At 58.5% G+C, this 19,054-nt stretch overlaps 1 protein-coding gene across 3 annotated transcripts in view; it reads right to left on the bottom strand.

The window, feature by feature from the left end:
* PDGFRB (platelet derived growth factor receptor beta) overlaps positions 1-19,054 on the bottom strand; it is a 40,896-nt gene that overhangs the window by 15,902 nt on the left and 5,940 nt on the right. The window contains exons 1-9 of one of the 3 annotated variants that reach the window (XM_019506149.1): positions 17,396-17,485; positions 5,979-6,064; positions 4,891-5,187; positions 3,721-3,987; positions 2,693-2,823; positions 2,402-2,576; positions 2,075-2,267; positions 1,766-1,881; positions 1,009-1,132 (exon numbers count right to left, since the gene is read on the bottom strand). In XM_019506149.1, coding sequence (XP_019361694.1) covers positions 1,009-1,132; positions 1,766-1,881; positions 2,075-2,267; positions 2,402-2,576; positions 2,693-2,823; positions 3,721-3,987; positions 4,891-5,187; positions 5,979-6,030 — 1,355 coding nt within the window. In that variant the 5' untranslated portion in view covers positions 6,031-6,064; positions 17,396-17,485. Of the gene's footprint in view, positions 1-1,008; positions 1,133-1,765; positions 1,882-2,074; positions 2,268-2,401; positions 2,577-2,692; positions 2,824-3,720; positions 3,988-4,890; positions 5,188-5,978; positions 6,065-10,283; positions 10,396-17,395; positions 17,486-19,054 lie in introns of those variants that run through there. The other 2 variants (XM_019506148.1, XM_019506147.1) reach the window with 2 other exon arrangements.

Raw genomic sequence — 19,054 nt, 5'->3', positions numbered from 1 at the left:
ATGAGAACGGGGTGAGAGACAGTGTCAAAAGCCTTCCGGAAGTCCAGCAAGACGATGTCCACTGCTCCCCCTGCATCTAATGATCTGGTGATCTGATCATAAAAGGCCACCAGGTTGGTCTGACAGGACCTGCCGCTGATGAACCCGTGCTGGTTGCCCCTAAGCATGCAGTCCCCTGCTGGCCCCTCCTGGATGTGTGCCAGAATTATTTTCTCAAACAGCTTGCCTAGGACCGAGACTGTGTCTAAAAGGTCCGTGAAAGATGACTATGATCAACCAAAAGTATGTAAATACTCACACTTATAGTTCAAAGGGGTCTGTGCCTCCATTCAAAATTTTTTAGGGGTCCCCAAATTAAAAAATGGTTGAAAACCACTGGCGTATAAAAAAGTCCGGGTCTTTTAGGGTAGTAGAAAACAATCAGGAGAGGGGCAGAACATGTGAGGGGCATCTGTGCCAGCTTGGCCTGCAGTTGAGGAGGGCAACATTGCACCACGAATGCTTCGGTTCCCGTGCAGCGGTTTGATGCGATGGCCGCCCGTCCCGCAGACCCACACAGTGCTCCCTTGCATGTCGGTCTCTCTCTGCTGACTGTATCTTGTAGTATATGTGGGTGGTAGTTGTGTGGATGAGGGGACTGTCTTTTTGTCTGACTGTACAGTGAGTGGGAAGCTGGGATTCTGTGCCAGGACTTGGTTCCCTTGACATTTATCTTCATCATTACTATGACGATGATTATATGTGGGATGAAAGTACAGGCTGTGATCCCACTAACAGGGGTCTCCTCCCCTTGGGCGCTAAAGCTGGAGCGCTCCAACTAGTCCAGAAGGCACATCAGCTGGTGATCCCATCCCTGGTGCTGTACAGCTGGCCTATACGGGAGATGGTGACCACCCTTGGGGAGAGGACTGAGGGTCCCCCTAGAAGAGGCCATTCCCAGCTTCACCCGGGAGGAGGTGCTGCATGCATGGCTCTTCGCAGAGAACGAAAGCTGCAGCGTCCCCTTACCCTTTGTGGTCACTGCAGGTGTACCAGCTGATCTCCGGCTGTGGCATGCCCTCGGCGGAGCACAGCACCTTCTGCTCCCCCTTGACGGTGCTGTTCTCGTGCAGCGCCAGCACCTTGGCTGAGACTGAGGGCAGGGAAAAAGGAGTGGGGACATAGTGTAAGAGGTGCCCCTTGCACTGCCTGGGGTGGGGGGCGAGTGCTGGAAACATCCTAGAGGCTGGAGCTGATCAAGGGGCTTGGGCTGGCTGGGGACCTAACCACAGTGCCTCCCACCCCAGTCATTTGCAAGGCTCCCGGTTGCTGTGTGATGACCAGCATAAGCGCCAGCTCTCCCATTCTTCCATTGTGGGCAGTGCCAGTGGGGATTTTTTCTGGCATCTCCTGTAAGCTGATGGGCTGGACGGGGGACTGGGATGAAGGGACAAACCTGGACCTGATGTCAAGGACTTTGCCCCCTCTGGACTCTGCGTGCCTGCTCCAGCTCCAGCCTTCTGGGGGTCTGCCACATGTGTGCATGTACGCATGTGTGTGCATATGCATGCGCACATATGTGTGCATGCACAGATGCACATGGGTGTATGCATGTGTGTGTGTGCATGCATGCGCAGGGGTGTATGTGTGTACAGGGATGTGCATGCATGTGTACCTATACGTGTGCATGGATGTACGAGTGTGTACATGGGTGTGTGCATCTACGTGCATGCATGTGTGGACGCGCACACATGTGTACATGCGGGTGTGCATGCCACCTCCTCACCATTGACCTGCAGGAAGAAGCTCAGGTGCTGCGTGTCGTCGTCGTTGGACACCCGGATGGTGTAGTTGCCCCCCTCTTTCGGTTCCACCCGCACCAGGTTCAGATTTGTCTCGTACCTGGAGGGAGACGAATCCCGCGGCCGTGAAGAGCCACCCGGTGGCCCCACCGCAGGGCCCCGGGGCTGGCACTGAGCCGGCAGGGCTAACAACCGAGCTGGGACGGCCCAGAGAGGCAAGCTGAGCCTGCGGCTGGCTCTGAGACCCGCTTTCCCGCTGCGGCAGGGCGCTGCTCTCCATGCTCCCACCTCACCTGGTTTCCGACAGCTTGCGGGTGGTGATGGAGAAGTCGGTGCTGCTGCTCGCCGTCAGGGGCTGGTTGTTCTTGAGCCACTGGACGGTGGGCGGGGGGTAGGCCTCGAGCTGCACCCGGATGGTGGGGCTCTTGTGCATCTCGGCAAACACCACGGTGTGCCATTCGGAGAGGAACTTCACGAACCCGCGCTCTGCTCGGGGCAGGGGGGAGCAGGGAGGTCAGCGTGGGGCAGGGCTGGTGCCCGCCCCTAAATCAGTGCAAGGAGCTGGGGGTGGGAAATCTGCACCCACCCCCCCAGGAGCCTGAGAGACGACCCCGACGCACCGACCACACTGACGGTGATGTCCTTCATGTCCATGTTCTGCTGGAAGCCCTCTGAGACGTTGCAGACGTAGGAGCCCGCGTCCTCCAGCTCCGCGTTCTGGATGATCAGGATGGAGCGGATCTCGTGGCTGGATCCGGGCAGGAAGTCCGTCACCGGCTCCACCACCTTGCCCGTCTGCACAGGGAAGGGAGGAAACCCGCACGGTGAAACAGGGCCAGCAGGCCAGGTGCGTCTTGCAAGCCCCAGGTAGGCCCTGGGAGCTGCCCGCACCATCCCTGTCCGGCACGCACCTCCAGGCGGGGGTACACCCAGTTGAAGTTGAGTATCTCGTTGCCGCTGACGGTGCACATGACAGTGATGTTCTCTCCTCGCCGCACCAGGGTCTGCGCTGCGCTGATGGAGATGTTAACGCTGGAAGAAGCTGGAACGAAAGCAGCGGGGGTGAGACAGCAGGGAGGAGGACAGCTCTGTACAGAGGTGACAGCTGGTGCCTTGGCAGCGCGGGTACCCACTCACTGCTGCCTGGTACTCCCCAGCCGGCCTGTCTTTTGTCCCGGGGGGACGGGCTGTCTGCATCCCCGAGCAAAACAGGGCCCTGATCCTGCTCTGAAGGTGCCGTGCCCTGGCCGTGGCTGTGCAGACTACTTGGTGCCTGAGCTTGACTCGGCCATAGGAAGGCTGGGCGTGCAAGGAAGCCAGGGCATTGTCAGCATCATCTCCCCTGAGCTCAGTGGAAAAAAACTTCCCCGGGATGGTTTTCAGCAAGGAGCCGTGACCCAAGAGCAGGGGACGATTTTAACTAGGTCTTGGGTGCGCTGGGTGCCCAGGGGATGCCTTGGGCCTTCTCTTCTGTATTGCGCCATGTCCGAATAATCCTGTCCTGGAGGACGGGAGCTGGCGCTTAGCAGAGCCCCTGTGGGACGCTAGGAAAGAGCCTATATTGGCTCCAGTCTGAGGGTCAAAACAGCCAAAAAAGCTGAGCATGAATATTTGCTGGGGGCAGGAGGGACAAGCTTGTGGCCTACGAACGAGCACAGAGAACTGGATCCTGCCCTTCTTTGCAGAGACGCAGACTCACTCAATGGTGTTGAACTGAGGCAAGTCAGGAGAGGAGGAAGCCCCTAGGTAGCTGTTCCTAACCCCGCTCTCGGCCGGACCAGGAGGAAGGAGGAGCAGCCTCAAACAGGGCTGCCTTCAACGCGTGGGGACATGGTGCGGGTGAGGAAAGGGGCCCCTAGTCACCCTGGCGAGGGAGGCTTAAGCTGATGAAATACCACCGGCCCCATCCCGGCAGGAGCGGAGCCGAAGGGCAGCTCACACTGGATGCTGTAGATGTAGTAGTGGTCTGAGTCCACCTCCCGGTCGCCCAGCGTCGCCTTGCAGATGTAGGTCTTGTCTTCGAAGAAGCCCTTGAAGCCCTGCTGCCTGTTGTAGGTGGCAGGAATCGGGGTGTCGTCCTTCTTCTCGTAGAGGGCGACGTGGAAGGCAGGGTCGGTCACGCGGCACGGGATGGTGGCCTCCGTGTAGCCCGTGGTGAAGATGAACGACTCTGCGGAGTCACTGGGCAGGAAGACCAGGGAGGGGTCTGCGGGAGGGAGAGAAACGCCGGTCAAGCGGGCTGCCGGCTCTTTGGGGCAGAGGCAGTCTGCTGGGCTGGTGCAGGGTCCCCCCAGCTCAGACAGGCTGTAATCATCCTCCTCCTCCTCCTCATCATCACTAGGCAAGAGAGAAGCAGCCACTTTGCTGAACTGTTGGGACCCCTCCCCAGTGCTCCTCCCCGGAGAGATGCGTAAGACCATAGGACGTGCCACCCTGGCTCAGCCCACTACGTTGTTTCTGACAGCGGCCAAAGTGGGTGCTACGCAGGGAGAGCCTCACACTGGATATCCCTAGAGCGATGCACCTATTCAATCCTCTCCTTGGCATCCCCCACGTATCGGGCTAGAGATGCCAGAAGAAAGTCCTCCAGCCGCTCTGTTCAACAGCCATTAGGAAATCCATCACCCATGAATTTCTCCAGCCCCCTTTTTGAAACCCGCCACCTCCTGTGGCCACGAATTCCACAAGTGAGCTATGCATTGCAAGAACAAGTCCTTTCTCTGGTTAGTTTTAGGCATTTGAGCAGGTGCCTCCGAGTGCTAGTATTCTGGGACTTGGTGTTCGCTTGGTCGCTTCCCTTCGTGATCTTATAGACCTTATAGACGTGATATTATATCCCCCTCAGCCTTCTCCTTTCCAAACTGAAGAGCCTTTGCTTTTTTTTAGTTTCTCCTGTTATCACAACTGTTCCCTGCCTCTGATCATTTTGTTTGCCCTTTTTTTGGACCTTTTCTAATTCTGCTACATCCTTTTTGATGTAGTTGAACGCTCATGTTCCCCTGCCCTGATAGGGTCTCTGTGCTGGGAGGCCCTTGCTTGCATTTCCCATGACCGTCTCCTACTTAGGGCTCTTCCTCGAGCCCCACATTGGGAGTGCTGTGTCTCCTACCTGGCACGTAGACATAGATGGCCTTCCTCTCCGCCTGCTTCCAACCCAGGGAGTGGTTGTAGGTGCACACGTACTCGCCCGTGTCAAGGCCTGTCAGGTTGTGGAGCGTGACTGTGCTGTAGAAGACGCCATCTCTCTGCTCCAGCGACGCGGCCAGGGGCTGCCGGTCCCGCTCCCAGACCACCTCGGCCTCCCCCGAGCACGTCAGGGAGGAGCTGCTGAAGAGGCTGAGGATGATTTCGGGGTCGCTGGGGGAAATGTGCAGCTGGCTGCTCCCGGGAGTCACTGCCGGCAGACCTGGGGGAGAGGGACGGGGTGGGGGAGTCACGCGGGGGCCAGGCGGTGCTCCCACTGGCAGCATTTCTGCCTGCGAGCCCACACAGCACTGGATCAGCACTCCTGTCTCCGCCAGAGCTTGGGGCAAGCCTTAGTGCATTTAGCCCCATCAAAGCCAACCGAGGCACTGCAGTGTTAAGGGACATGCCTCTCCCACGGGCCCAGACAGGTCATGCATGTAACAGGGAGAGGTGGAGAGCTAGGATGCTGCATGTAACGGTGAGAGGTGGAGAGGGAGGGCACTGCCTCCCTTCTGGGCCATGGGGGAGAAAGGCCCGTGGATGAAGGAGGAACGCAGCGGTTAAAAAAAAAAAAAGAGGAGTGAAAGTAAACTCTCTCGGAAATCCTTTGGAAGTGATACAGAAAGCAACATCTTCCTGAATGGCTTCCTGTGTCGCTTCCTGGCAGGTCTTCACGGCTGCCAGCTTCCGCGCTGCACCCTCTGCCCCGAGCGCTGCTGCCGGGAGCGGGGTCGGGGAGGCAGAGGGGGGTCGCGATGCTCCGCTCAGCCTGCAGCATGGCACTGCCCCCCGCCCGCGGGCAGCTCCCGCAAGGCCCTGCCAGGTTGTACGTGCAATGAGAGGGACGGATGAACAACTTCTGAGGCCAGCTGTTTGCACCGGGGCAGCGGATCTGCTTGTGCAGTGTGCCAGGCCTCTTTCCGGGGAGATCCGAGCAGCTCTCCGGGCCAAATGAAAGCGGGCCCCGCGAACCGCTCCCCCACATTTTGTCTCCCCCTATCATGCGCTCACCTGCGAGGAGAAGGAGCAGGAGGAAGGGTCCCTCCGGAGCCAGAGGAGGCATGGTGATGGGGCTCAGCTGCCCTGCGGGCCACGTCCTGTTGAAAGCAACCCAGAGTGAGCGCAAAGATCCTGCGACCAGAGCGGATCCCTGGGGTCCCCCCGGGCCGGGCTGGCAGCGTGGCAGGACCTGCTCCCAAGCACGCAGATGGGGCCATGGCAGCCCATGAGAAAACCAGGCGGGCCCCGTGCCTGGCCGCCAGGGCGCTGGGAGGCTCCCAGTCCCGTCCAGCTTTCCAAGGCTGAGACCGCAGCACTAGGCGACCTTTGCTCTGTCTCTTACTCTTGGCGAGCCTGCCCCGCTTTCCTCACTCTGGATCCGCTCCGCGGCCGTCTCTGGCCACCGGGGCTTTCACTGAGTCTTTCCATGAGTCGCCTCCCGTGTTGCTCATCCCTGTGTGAAAGCTCACTTGCTTTGAAGTGCCCTGGCTGGAAGGCCCTGTCTTTGCTCGCCCACACTTCTCCGCCTCTTAGCTTCTCCTCCCTTTGCTCCCAGGGGCGGGCGGCAGGGCTGCTTGGCAAATGAGTTGGTTTTCCCTGGAAAAAGTCTACCTTTGTTTGGTGGGACATGCTGAAAAGATGTCAGATTTGGGCTTTTTTAACTCCCCCACCCCAAAGGTGAAAGCAGGCGCTTCAGACACCCAGCTGTCCCCTCCAAAATAGTTTCCATAGAAAATGGACCGAACCCTCCCGGCTATCGGCTCACACGTCCTAACTGCTCCAGGGACAACGTGCTACTCTTGTCCTTCTTTATCAACCAGCCAGTGCCGCCTGCCTCCGCAGATGCGGGGACAAATATTTGTCAGAGTAGAAACAAAAGAAAAGAGCTGAGGGGAAGAGGTTCCCATTGCACGTGAAGGGAAGGCACCGAGAAACCAACACCCAGGGCCTGGGAAAAGAAAACAAGGAGCAGAAGGATTTGCTGGAAGCAGTCGGGGGCCAGGAGCTCGTGCAGCAAACTGCGCAGGTGGCACCCAGGCTCCCTGGAGCCGGAGGAGGGAGCATGGGCACTGTGGCAGGGAGGTATTTCGGGGCTGGCATCTCCTTGCGGTGCTTTGGCGCTCTGGGGCTTTTCATGGCACTGGCAAGCAGGGAGCAGCCCGTCTCCCCCTGCCACTGCTATATTGTCCCATAAAGAGACAGGGAGAAACTCGGGGAGACGTCACGCCATGAGACCGAGTACACAGGAGCCCGACTGAGTTGTCATACGCAGGGTGAAGTTCCCCAGTAAATACCCTGGAGCGAATACCGTCCCCAAGAAAGGAAGGAAATCACAGACGACACCAAGACACGAACCACAGGGAATGCAAGCCAGCTCCCAGACGCGCAGTCGTGAGAGTTGGGCTCGAGTCCCAGCCTAACCTGGGAGCTTCAGGAAGGTCCTTGTCCAGGTCTGACCTTTATAAGAAGCCCCGCTGCGACCGCGAGCTGGGCCTTCCCTGCCTCCCCTACAACGGACTGCACTCTTTTGGATCTGGATCTAACAGAGACAACCCCAAAAGCTGCCTCTGCAATATCGTTGGCAATGGAGCACGCTCTGGGGTCCCTTTCCTGTGCCAGCGGTCACAGAAACGCTGTACGAGAGGCGCGCAACGTGCTGCCGACCCCGGCTCCAGATGCCGTCTCCTGCTGACCTGGGCCTGGAGCTGTGTCTGTCTGCTGGACATTAGAAGGAAATGGTTTCTAAATGACGTGCAGTCGTCAGATGTTTTTGTTATCCTTTCACTTGGCTTGAAAAGGCCTGATTTACCAGAAAAGCCAGCCAGGTCTACAACTTATTCAGCAACTTTCCCCCAAACCTTGTGATTCTTTCTGCCTCCTCAGGGGGCCATTTCCCAGGGGGAGCTCCTGCACCGGGGAGATGAAAGGAGTGAGATGGGCTTCAGGCAGCCAACCTAGATGACATCAGTCTTCCAGCCCCAGGATCCTGACCTGGTCCAGCAGCAGAGAGGACTCGATATGGAGATAGAAAGAGAGACCAGCCGCACCATGGGCATGTGTTGGCACGGACGTAGCGAACGCCAGCCAGACAGATGCCTTCATATATCTTAGCTGAGCAGTAAAGGCAACACCACAAAAGACCAAAGATCCACAAAAAACAATGGGTTTTGTTTCACAGCTCATCTGTACCAAGGTGTGTTGTTAATACCTATTTTAAAGCCAGAAAAGGACTGTGATGATCCTGTAGTCTGACCTAGATAACCGAGGGCCCGAGGATCCCACTCCAAAATCTCCGCAGCAAGCTGGACTTGCTGGTCAGGCTGTCTTAGAAAAACAGCCCTCAAACTCTATAAGATTGTGACTTATCAAGTCCAATACGTGAGTGTGGTGATGCACCGCAGACGGCTGACCTCCTCGCGTGTGCAGCACACCCGTGCACCCAGGCAAGTGTCAGTGATAAAGCAGCTGTGTGTGGCTCTGCCGCACTCGTGATGTGTAGCAGGGGAAAGAAGTATATGAGAGAAGAAGAGAGAAGAAGACATCTAAGGGTGGTTCAGGCTGGCATATCTGGGACCAGGCTGTGAACCCTCTTGAATGTGTTGGGTAGCACCTTCTTCCAAGAGCATCCCTTTGATGTTAGCAGGATCACAGACTCATAGAAAAAGAGGGTTGGGAGGGAGCTCAGGAGGTCACATCCAGCCCCTGCTCCAAGCAGGACCAGCCCCAACATCATCCCAGCCAAGGCTTTGTCTAGCCGGGTCTTAACAACCTCCAAGGATGGAGGCTGCACCACCGCTCTCGGTCACCTGTTCCAGTGCTTCACCACCCTCAAAGTGAGAGACTTTTTCCTAATATCCAACCTCAACTTCCCTTGCTGCAGCTTGAGCCCATTGCTCCTTCTGTCATCTGCCCCCACTGAGAACAGCCCAGCTCCATCCTCTTTGCATCCCCCTTGCAGGGAGGTGCAGGCTGCTATTCAACCCCCCTTGGTCTTTTCTCCAGACTCAGTCAGCCCAGGTCCCTCAACCTGTCCGCACAAGTCACATCTCCCAGCCCCCGAACCACTGGGTATCGCTCCTGGGAGACACCGCTCATGGGGAGGGCACCAGCATCCAGGCCTCCGGCTGACCCGCCGAGCCCCGCTGCAATTGTCATCCTCCGCGTCTGCCCACAGAGCAGCGGTGCCCGCGGCGCCCCAGCCTGCCCCTCTACCTGGAGCTGGCTGCTTGTGAGAAGGGGGAGACGCTTCCCGCCTGGGGCTGGAGGGTGGCAACGTTTTGCTGACTGCAGTGACCTCTCCCTTGTTTATCTGCTCTGGCCGGGGCACAAGCCGCACACGCAGACACTAGTTTTTTCCCATCCCAGAGGAAATGCTTCAGATCGCCAGTCCCTTCCCGACAAAGCTGGCTCGGTCCACGCTGCCTTGGGGCGGGGAAGAAGGGTGGAGGAGATGCTGTCTGTGTTTGCTTTTCATGTATACGGCTCCTTTCTAGGGGACTGAGAGCTCAGTCTCATGCAGAGCCAGGTCTGGCTGTCAGAAAGGTGGGTTTCCTCGTCTCTCGCACACACGCACAGACACAGGCGCATGGCGCCAAGCTCCGGGCTGCATGCAAAAGCCACATGGAGCCCATCAAACGCTGGCAGGTTGGACGTCCTCGAATCAAACCCAAATAATTAGCGCCAGACACTCGCAGGGAGAGATAGGAAACGGCTCAGGAAGTGGGAGCTGCGGTGACTCGCCGGGCTTGCCAACGCTGGCAGGGTGTTATGGCGAGGCCCGTGATCGTAGCTGTTCCTCCCTGCCCCAAAGACCCTGCTCCTAGGCCTGCGCCGTGCAAGGAAGGGCTGAAACCTTGCCCCGAGTGCCAGACACCCGATAGCAAAGCCCCTGAGTTCATCATGTTTAAAAACATCACGACGGCGCGGGGCCTGGGTCGCACGCTGAAGACGACAGCCTGCGACCCCCTGGCAGAGCCCCCCTCCAGCTGCCCCGCAACCTGAGCATCGCTCCTCCGAGCACGGGCCGGCAGGCCCCGCGGTCGCTCTTCTCCCAGCGCGTTTTGCACGGAGCGACGCTCCGCCAGGTTGTTTCTTGGGGATTTCCATTGCCGGCTCTGTGCTTTCATAATCCGTCCTGCTGCTGCTTCCCACCCGGGAGCCAGCGCTGCCAGCGCCCGGGACACTGTCCCCGCTCCAGCTGGGAGAAATGGGGCAAGGAGGAGGCACCAGAGGTTGTGACACCCTTTGCTTCTCCTTTGCCCCAGCTCTCCCCATCAAGCCGGTCCTTGTTGGGAAACCACCCTGGAGCCTCCCTACCTATTCACGTGCCTCCTGCCGCCTCGAGGTCGGGGCCGGCGCCTGGGCGAGAGCAGGATTCAACCCACGGCGGTCTCAGACCCCCCAGCCCCTCCAGCAAGCTTCCTTCTTCTCCCAGTCCCCCTGCAGCAGTGCGAGGCTGCGGCTGCCCTGCCTCCAGGCCTCGGGGAGGGAAGGAAAATCGTTAGCAGCCTGTTAGGGGATTTTTTCTTTTTTTTTTTGAGCTGAACTGTTTATTATTCTGAAAGAGGAATTTGGCTGGGAGGGGAGATGGGAGGTCACTTGGCTCTGGGATGCAGCTCTGGCTGGATTGGAAACGCAGGCACTTGGCGGCCTCTGTACAAGCCAGCTGACAATGTGCCTTTGAGCGAGCGAGGGGCTCAGCTCGGCGCGGGGCCGTGCAGGAGCAGTAGCTTTCTCCGGGGCGGCTGGTTCCCTCCTGCGGGGCTGTGTTCTGCCCGACAGCAGTGTTTCTCAACCTTTTAAGTAGCGAGTACCCTCTAACTGCTGCAAATGTTAATAAGCACCCCAACACGCAATTTTCCAGGGGATTTTACATTTAGACACGAATGTGTGCCACGTGTTGGAAGAGGGGCTGGGTACACGAGGCCGTGATGTGACATGTCTGAGCTGGTGTGGCTAGGGTCGCCGCCTTTTACACCAGGGGTGTGCAACGCAGGTATGTACCTGGGCGAGAAGTGATGCTGCCCAACGCTAGGAGGGCTGAACCCAGTGCTGCGCCAAGCGCGGTACGCCAAATTATTACCGGGGAATTTTCATGCATGGCGCACCCAATTTTTTGACGTAGTTTTGAGAGGAAAAGAGCGCAAGAGAGAGGGAGTGTTGGGGACCGCGTCCCCCCTGCCTGTGTCTCATGTACCCCCAGGGTACGTGTACCACAGGTTGAGAAACTATGCCCTGCAGCTCCCTCGAAATCAGGGGGTTGCATCTCTGTACATGGGTGCTGAGCGCCCTTGGACTTCAGCACCCTTGAACAAGGCTTCCTTGGGGTTTCTGAGCATCCCCGTGTGATGCAGAGATGGGGCGGGTGAGCTGAATGCCCCAGACACCTTTCCAGAGAGCGAGGACCGCAACAACCCCTCCCCTCGTGCACCTTGACAATGCCCTATTGTCACGTCTTATCTCCTCTCTCATCCCGTCTGTCCAGGCTGCATCCGTGATAAAGCCCCCCTGGCCTGTCACTCCTTTTGATGTGGGGAGCCGGGCTGCAGAAGACGAGATAGCAGCAGGAGGCAGCTCTGGGCTCTGCTGCTCCTACGTACACAAACCCGCTTCGGCGCGTGGGTCGAGGACGGTGCGGTAAGGGGCTAGAGCAGGCCTGGTCTGGGCCAGCTAGGAAAGAGCCCCCTGTTTTAAACTGTTATTGTGCCCCTGGCCCTCGCCTCCTGCTTCTGTGGCCTGCGGCATGGGGCAATGGGATAGGGAGCTCACCTGAGCTCACCTTGGATTGATCAGCCTGCGTGACTGAATCACATTAGTCCCTATAAGCCCCGGCCAAGATAGGGACCCCCTTGCACTAAGCTCTGTGTGGACGCGAAACAGGCTTCAAAGACCTTGCTATCTCAGCAGGCGAGGGGGGAGGCAGGGCCAGAGGTCAGAAGGGACGTCTGTGGCTGAACTGGGACAAGGACCCAAGCTCAGGGCTCTGCCGCATGCTGCTTAAAAGACATTTCAGTGCTGCTTCTCTTCTTTCTTCCCTGCTTGCAAGGGCTGGTTGCAGCTGTGGCTTCTTGTCCATCTGCCTCTGCCTAGGACGGGGAGCCAGGGCCGGGCCTCGCCCCGTGAACTTGCCTTTGAAGTCCTGCGACGGCCGACACCGCGCCAGCCTGGTCTGAGCGAGCCATGCGTCCTCTCCTGAGGAATGACATCCTGATGCTACCTGAGCCACGTTTGATCCCTCCAGCCATCTCGGACTCCTCCGCCCGCATTGCAGCACGGTGAGGAGAAGCGTTATCAGGCTCTTCCTACGCCGAAGCCTCCAGACTTATCACATTCCCCGCTCTTGCATGAAGATGCGATTAAGCCACAGAGGCCTTGGCTGATACCTGAAGTATGTTGTTGGCTCTGGCAGGACAGCTCGGGATAGACTTTGCAGGACAAGAATGTGCTTTGATTTTACTCGGGTCGCCTTGTAGCATGTCTCCAGGCCTTCAGGCTTGGACGAGATGGCAGCTGTCCGCAAGCCCTCTGCACGCGTGGATGAAGGGAGCAGCGTGTGCAACGTCCAGCTCCAAGTGAATGAGGAAGATCTTCCTGAGTGCCCGTGAGCTTGGGAGAGCTAAAATAAAGCAATGCCCATCAGGCTTTCTGGAGCGGCCTCCCAGCTGGTGGGTCTTGAGTGTGTTCCCAGTCACATTTCCCACCTTTTGTTCACATGCACAAGGGCTGCTGTAGTCAGGTTGTGGGGATGGGGCTTTCTAAAGGCAGCATCCTTGACCCTCGGGTGGAAGGGAGCCCTGGCATGTCCCACCCCTGTGGTCTGATGCCCGCAGCAGCGCACATTGAGGGGTTTTGCAATGCCAGACTGGGGAAGGAGCGTGTGTGTGTGTGTTGGAGGAAGGGGGAGGAGGATGAGATGATCCTACGGGATCCTCAAAAACATGAGCAAACTGGGAAAGAGTGCTGCAAGTCGAGCAGGTTGACAGACTGGCCAGGGGCTGAGCAGACAGGAGACGACTTCTTCGCTGGTGGCAATATGGGCAGACCGAGCAACACGTGCTGGGCAGAGGTGGGATGGGACCCTACCAGCCCCTGTCCACCCCCTCTCCCTGGGGATGACCTTGGGCTCAGCCACTACAGTTACTGTCCCATGAAAATGAGGATGCACAAGATCCTTACAGGAAATACAGCCTGAATTCATGCCATCTTACTGCAAGGAGGAAGGCCATGTTTTGTGGCTCCCATCACTGCCTTTATCTTTGCCTTTCCCCGTGTAACTAGTCTCCCCATTGCTTCGTGCTGGCCCCAGACCTCTCCTCCTTCCTCGGGCAAAGCTGCCACTGGAGACCGCCGAAGGCGAAGGGGTGCCAGCCGAAGTCTGGGACGAGGGTGCCGAGAGCAAGCCCGAAGCCACAGGGGGTTTCAGACCTGCTGTTCGCAGCCGGCAGGGCCAGGCCAAGGTAGCGAGCGGAGAAGGGAGGAGAAGCCAGGCCTCGCACCCGAACGCCGCGCTGCTTCTCTTCCTCGCGTTTTCTATTTCTAGCTCTTTTTACGAGGTCCCATCCGGGCGGCAAGTCCAGGCTTTCCCACAATGCTTTGCTGGCCTCGAAATTCTGCCAAGCCAGCCGTACATCTGGTACCCATTAGCGGAAAGTAAAATATACTTTATTCCTGCTTTGTTTAAAGGCATCATCTGAGTCATTAAGTGAGCTCATGGATGCTCACGTGCAGCGAAAAGCACCGTACGGATCTCATGATCGGTGCGCGGTGGCTCCGTCCGCACGGGCCTGGGCTCTGCCTGCTGCCGGGAGCGAGGGTCCCGGTCTTCGGGGCCGGGCAGGGCTATCTGTGCAAGGCAAGGTGAGGTCTAAAAACACTTCTGCAGCAAACCTTTTCTTCTGGCCGCTCTTCCTCTCCCCCCTCTCCCCGGCTCTGTGACTCCAGTTCTTTCCCACCCTTTAATCTAAATAAATCCGAGCGTTTTTTGGCTGGAACTGTCCACAATTGCAACATCCCGCCTCTGGGGTCCTGGGGCTCCCATGACACCGCGTTTACTCACAGGCCAGATTACCATGCAAGAGCCCTTTCTTTTTTTCCCAACACATGGCTGGAATTAGGAAGCGCGAACACATATGGAGAGACTGTCTTTCCAGGCTCATAAACAGGGGATGATAAAGCACAGAGGTAGGAAATCTGAAACCGAGCTGGGGGGGCGGAGGGGATGTCTCGGGAGACGCAGGGTACATCCAGGCATGCTGAATGAATGCTGAAACTCTTTCCGGGCTTCTATCTAGACCATCTGGAGAACCACCCAGGGGCCGATCCTCTGTTGTCTTGCAGCCCGCCGGCCATTCGCGCCAGGGCAAAGTGGGCGTCAGTGGCCCCCGGGGTCTGCTGGAGTTTGCACAGCCAGAAATGATGGCCCGAGGTAGGGCAGCGTGATTATCTGTTGTACGTCACTCTGGAGGCAGAGGAAGATTTTGCACGCTTTACCTCTTCCAGCCCAGCTAACGGAGACCCCCGGCACTGCAGTGAAACCTTGCCTAGCACCTCTGAGCAGGTTCGCCGAGTCCCTGGGTCTGCCCCGACGCACCGAGTATTAGCACCAGATGGGGACAGATATCACGGACAGCAGCAACTTCCAGTAGCATCCCCTGCCCTTCATAAGCTCTACGTCAGACCGCCCCATAAAAGATGATCCCCTCGTGGGCCAAACAGGTTCGCACATGGCTGCAGAAGGTTTTCAAATCCATATTTAGGCTCCAAATAAAACCTGCCCAGTTTACAGGGGCGCTGAGCAATCCCGCCCCAAGGCTGATGGGATCGCAGGGCACTTGGCACCTCGGAAAACGGGGTGACCTTAATTCAGGTGCCGAGGCGGGGATGTAGGTGCCGTTCCTGAGATTGGAAATTTTCACTGTCAAGTCTAGTTACTTTTGTGGGACCAGCCTCGTTAGGGACCTCCACTGAGGCCCAGCTGGGTACAGCCGAGGAGACCACCATCAACCGAGCATCCGTTTCTGCAGGGCAGCACAATACTGGAAGGCACCTCCCGTCTGGCTCCAACCAGGGCCAAATCCTTGTCTGGTATCAGCAAAGTGGCTGCCCTGAAGTCAATGGAGTTGACTAAGTGGCTCTGGCTGGCAACCAGGCTCCAGCATGAGTCACAAGCATTATCCAGAATGGGTGGGCTACTGCAGAGCTTCCATCCTTGGAGGATGTTAAGGCCCGGCTTGACAAAGCCTTGGCTGGGATGATGTCCCGTTGGGGCTGGGCCTGCTTGGAGCAGGGGTTGGACTAGATGTGACCTCCTGAGGTCCCTCCCAACCCTCATTTTCTACGAGTCTCTTCTAACTTGCCCCTTACCGACCTCCCCTGACTCCAGGCAGCTTTGGATCATCATAATCTTGATGGTTATTATTAAGCATTGCTCTAGCTCTCTTATCCTCCACTGCTCGCATTCACCAGAGCTCGCTGCAGTGCCCCAAATGCTCCTCTCCCCTCGGCGCTCTCACTTGAGAGCCGTCTCTGAGCCAACGGGTCCCAATTTGATGACACCATTTCTCAACCGTCTCACAGCAGCAACTCAGTAGCATCCCATAGCTTCATGAACTCTACATCAGCCCCATAAAAGATGAGATCTGTCGCCATCCAGCCCTGTCCCTCTTAGCCTTGTTCCCAGAGTAACTCAGCAAGGAAAGGGAAGCCGAGGGGAGGTCGGGCTCATCGAGAGGACGCTGATCCTGCAAAGTCTCCACTCCAGGATAAGTGAGCCCGTGTCTTCGAATGCACCCTGCCTTCCCTGGGCCCCTGGTCCCCCACAGGCGTCCAGCCACCAAGGCTTGGTCCCTGGTCTTTCCTATGCTGCACATATGAGGGCCACAACCCAGAAAGAGATGGGCAGGGTGCTGGGAAGGGTGGCACTTGCAGGGGCACGCAGCGTGGGTTTGCTCGGTGGGGAGGAGGTTGGCTATGCAGCCCCTGAGCCTGTTGCATCCCTGAAGGGCGAGCCGTGTTACACGCTGGATGCACGTGCGCGAGCGTCCAGCTGCGTGTGAGAAAGCAGGCCCACACGTGCCCTCGTGGCTTGGCCTCCGCTCACAGAAGCACAAAGCCTCGCTCTCCGGGATGCGCCAGGGGATATGAGAGGGGGGTCGTGCCCTGCCCCCCTCCCCCAGCCATGCACCCCTCGTAGACCCCGGGAGCAGCAGGAAGCGAGTGACCTCTTCTGTGCAAGTTCCAAATAAAACGAACCATCTGTTTGGAGCGGCGCCAGGGTTATAAATACCGACTCCCCTGCCCCACCGGGCCCACGTCCCTCTCCCGCTCAGCTGCGCATGCTTCCTCCGCCTCCGCCTTCAAAACACAGACCAGGCCCGGGGCTCGCCGGGCTATTCCTGACAGCGAGGGAACTTGGAGCCGTCTGTGGGAAAGTGCCCCATAGCCTTAGCAGCTGCAGCCCGGAGCAGGGGCTGGGGGCTCACCTGGGGAGGGGGACGGGAACAAGGGAAGGGGGAGGAAGGGTGGAAGTGGTTAGAGAAGGGGTCCACTCCTCTGCTGGTCAGCTTGGAGCAGAGGGCCCCGGTGTAACGCCACTGCCACGCATCCTGTGGTCGTGCCGGCTGAAGGACCCACCCATGCCGAGGGGCAGGCGGATGTGGGCAGCGGGTGCTCTCTCCAGGAGGGCAGTAGGGAAGGGGCATGCACGGCAGTTCCTCCGTGGGCCCAGCCGGGCTGGTGCTGACTCTTAGCCAGCTCCAGCAGGACTTGGCTGGGGACTCCTGCCGCTGCCCTGGCTCTAGTCATTGCAGCCAGCGGTTCCAAGCCACAGCCAGGCCCATCCTCTACAAGCCCAAATATATCGTCCTTCCCTGCCACAAATGGAGGAGTGGCTCGGCAGCACGAGGCAGCCCGGCAGGGTCAGCCAAACCTGGGAGTCCAACCCTGGCTCCGACACTGACCCCCTCCACGGCCTTCGCCAAGTCACTTTGCTGCTTCCCCCCACTTGGTCCCTGCGGCAAATGCGATGTGCCTGCCCTGCAGGGGTTGCTAGCCAGTTGTACAAGACCCTGGCTCTGAGGTGAGTGAGCACTGCCAGCAGCAGTCGCTGGGCGCCCTGCCCTCACAGCAGGTGGGCAGGGCCGGTGAATCTCCCGGCCTGGATGCGGGCACTGCTTAGAGAGGCCCTGCATTTCAGAGCATCTCGCTGCTCCTCCACATGGTCCCGCCAGCTGGGTGGGATCAGAGAGAGCAGGGGTGGGAGGTAGGGATGAGAAATACTGCTTTGCCAGAGTATGCCACAGCCCAAGGCTGGCTCCGAACTCTCCCGAGCAGCAGGCGACAAGGCAGAGAGACCTGCTAAGCCCTTGGCACAGGCAGGGCCTGCTATCAGGGCCCTTTCTCATCTTCCCCCTGCACCTCGAGGGTCCTACCTTATCTCAGGGCAGTTTTTCCATTGCAACCTCTGTGCTGGAGTTCGCGGGTCCGGGGCCGGAAGTGAGATACCACCCCGGTCCCTCCGGCTGGGCACTTGGCCACCTCGGGAGAGGGGAGCGGAGGCTTTTTCTCAGGCAGGTTTGTCAGCTGGCCAGAAAGCTGTGCTCTGTCCTCCCTTAGTAATTAAAGGGAAATGCCTTTCTAAGGCATACATGAGAAAAAAAAAAGCCCCTTCTCCCATGCGTGGGAGGCTTTCCATCAAAGCCCTCAGCTGTGATCAGCTCGGGACTGTCGCTGCCGCGAAGTCTAACCCGGAGCAGGCTCCTGGGAGCCTCCCGTGTCCTGATGGGCTGTAATTATTTCCGAATCTGAAGGAGAGAGAGGCTCTGAGGAGGGAGGCACGGACAGAGAGGGAAGGGGAATGGGGTCTGCTCCCCCCTTACATGCCTCTGCTTGTTTCCAGCCCCCTCTGCACTGACAGGCAAAAATGCCAAGCAAAAATGAAACCCCGAGCCACGCTGGGAGCAGCTGGCAGGGCATGATCCCAGCACACGACGGGGGTCCGGCAGGGCAAGGCATCCCTCTCCAGCTGCGAGGGACTGGGGCTTAATTTGTTCGTTATGGGGCTTCTCGGCCTCGCGTCCAGGATTAGCTGCTCACCCGAGCTAGGGTCAGGCAGGAATGGCTTGGAAAGGCCTCTGGGAGCCTCGGCCTGTTTGCAGAGGGTCGACTGGGGATTAGGCGGGCAAATCCCAGCAGGTTGGGATCCAAGGGCTGCTCTGAACCCATGGGGAGGGGGCTTCCTTGCTCTCAAGCTGGGACTCAGCAGACCAGCTCCACCACCGCACCGCTGGGCGGCCATGGGCAAATCACTTCACTTCTCTCTGCCTCTGTTCCCACCCCACAACCATTGCTTTTTGAGGTCTGCAGGAACCCCAGCCGCAGACTGCACGGTGCTGGGCGCTGTACAGACACCGGAGCAAAAAGACGCCTCGTGCCCCAAAGAACCGAGTCAGGTTTATCTCGACAGAGAGGAGCCTCCATCCCAGCTGAGCTTGCAAAGTCTAGGGCACGCGAAAGAGCATGGCAGGGAGCTGCAGGCAGAAGAGAGGCGAGGGCAATAGAGCAGGAAGGGCCCGATACGGCACCGAGAGCCTCTGCTGAGCTGCCACACGGACAGCGTGACACGGGGGCAGGCAGGGCAGGGAGATGGCAGGGGTTGGGCAGCACTGTTTTGGGGCTGAAGCACTGTTATGGGCTCTCTGGCATGGCTACCCCCTCTCTGGACCACTGCCAGGTAGGATGGCACCGGTGGGATTGGGCACAGCCGGGCCGGGCACGTGCAGGAGGGTGATAGTGTGGACAATTTAGCTTGCTCTGTGCTTCGGTGTAGCAAGGGGGGCTGGAGGCCTAGCCCGCCGCTGCGCTAGCCACTTGGAGACCCCCTACCGGGCAGTGTCACAGAGACACAAATCATCCCAAAGCCACTTCCTGCCTAGCATAAGCCTTCACGACCCAGGGATAGCACTAGACCACCCAAAATCCCAGTTGGGACCAGTAGGCAGGAGGTTTCCTGCCAGTCTGAGCTGTGGTGAGAATCATTCCCATCGGCGCTGGACCGCCGCGGGGAAGACGGGGCAGTGGGTGGTGCAAAA

Source organism: Gavialis gangeticus, unplaced genomic scaffold, assembly GCF_001723915.1.
Source record: "Gavialis gangeticus isolate Ggan-Ray unplaced genomic scaffold, GavGan_comp1, whole genome shotgun sequence".
Taxonomy (NCBI): Eukaryota; Metazoa; Chordata; order Crocodylia; family Gavialidae; genus Gavialis; species Gavialis gangeticus.
This window is presented reverse-complemented; position numbering and strand designations above follow the sequence as displayed.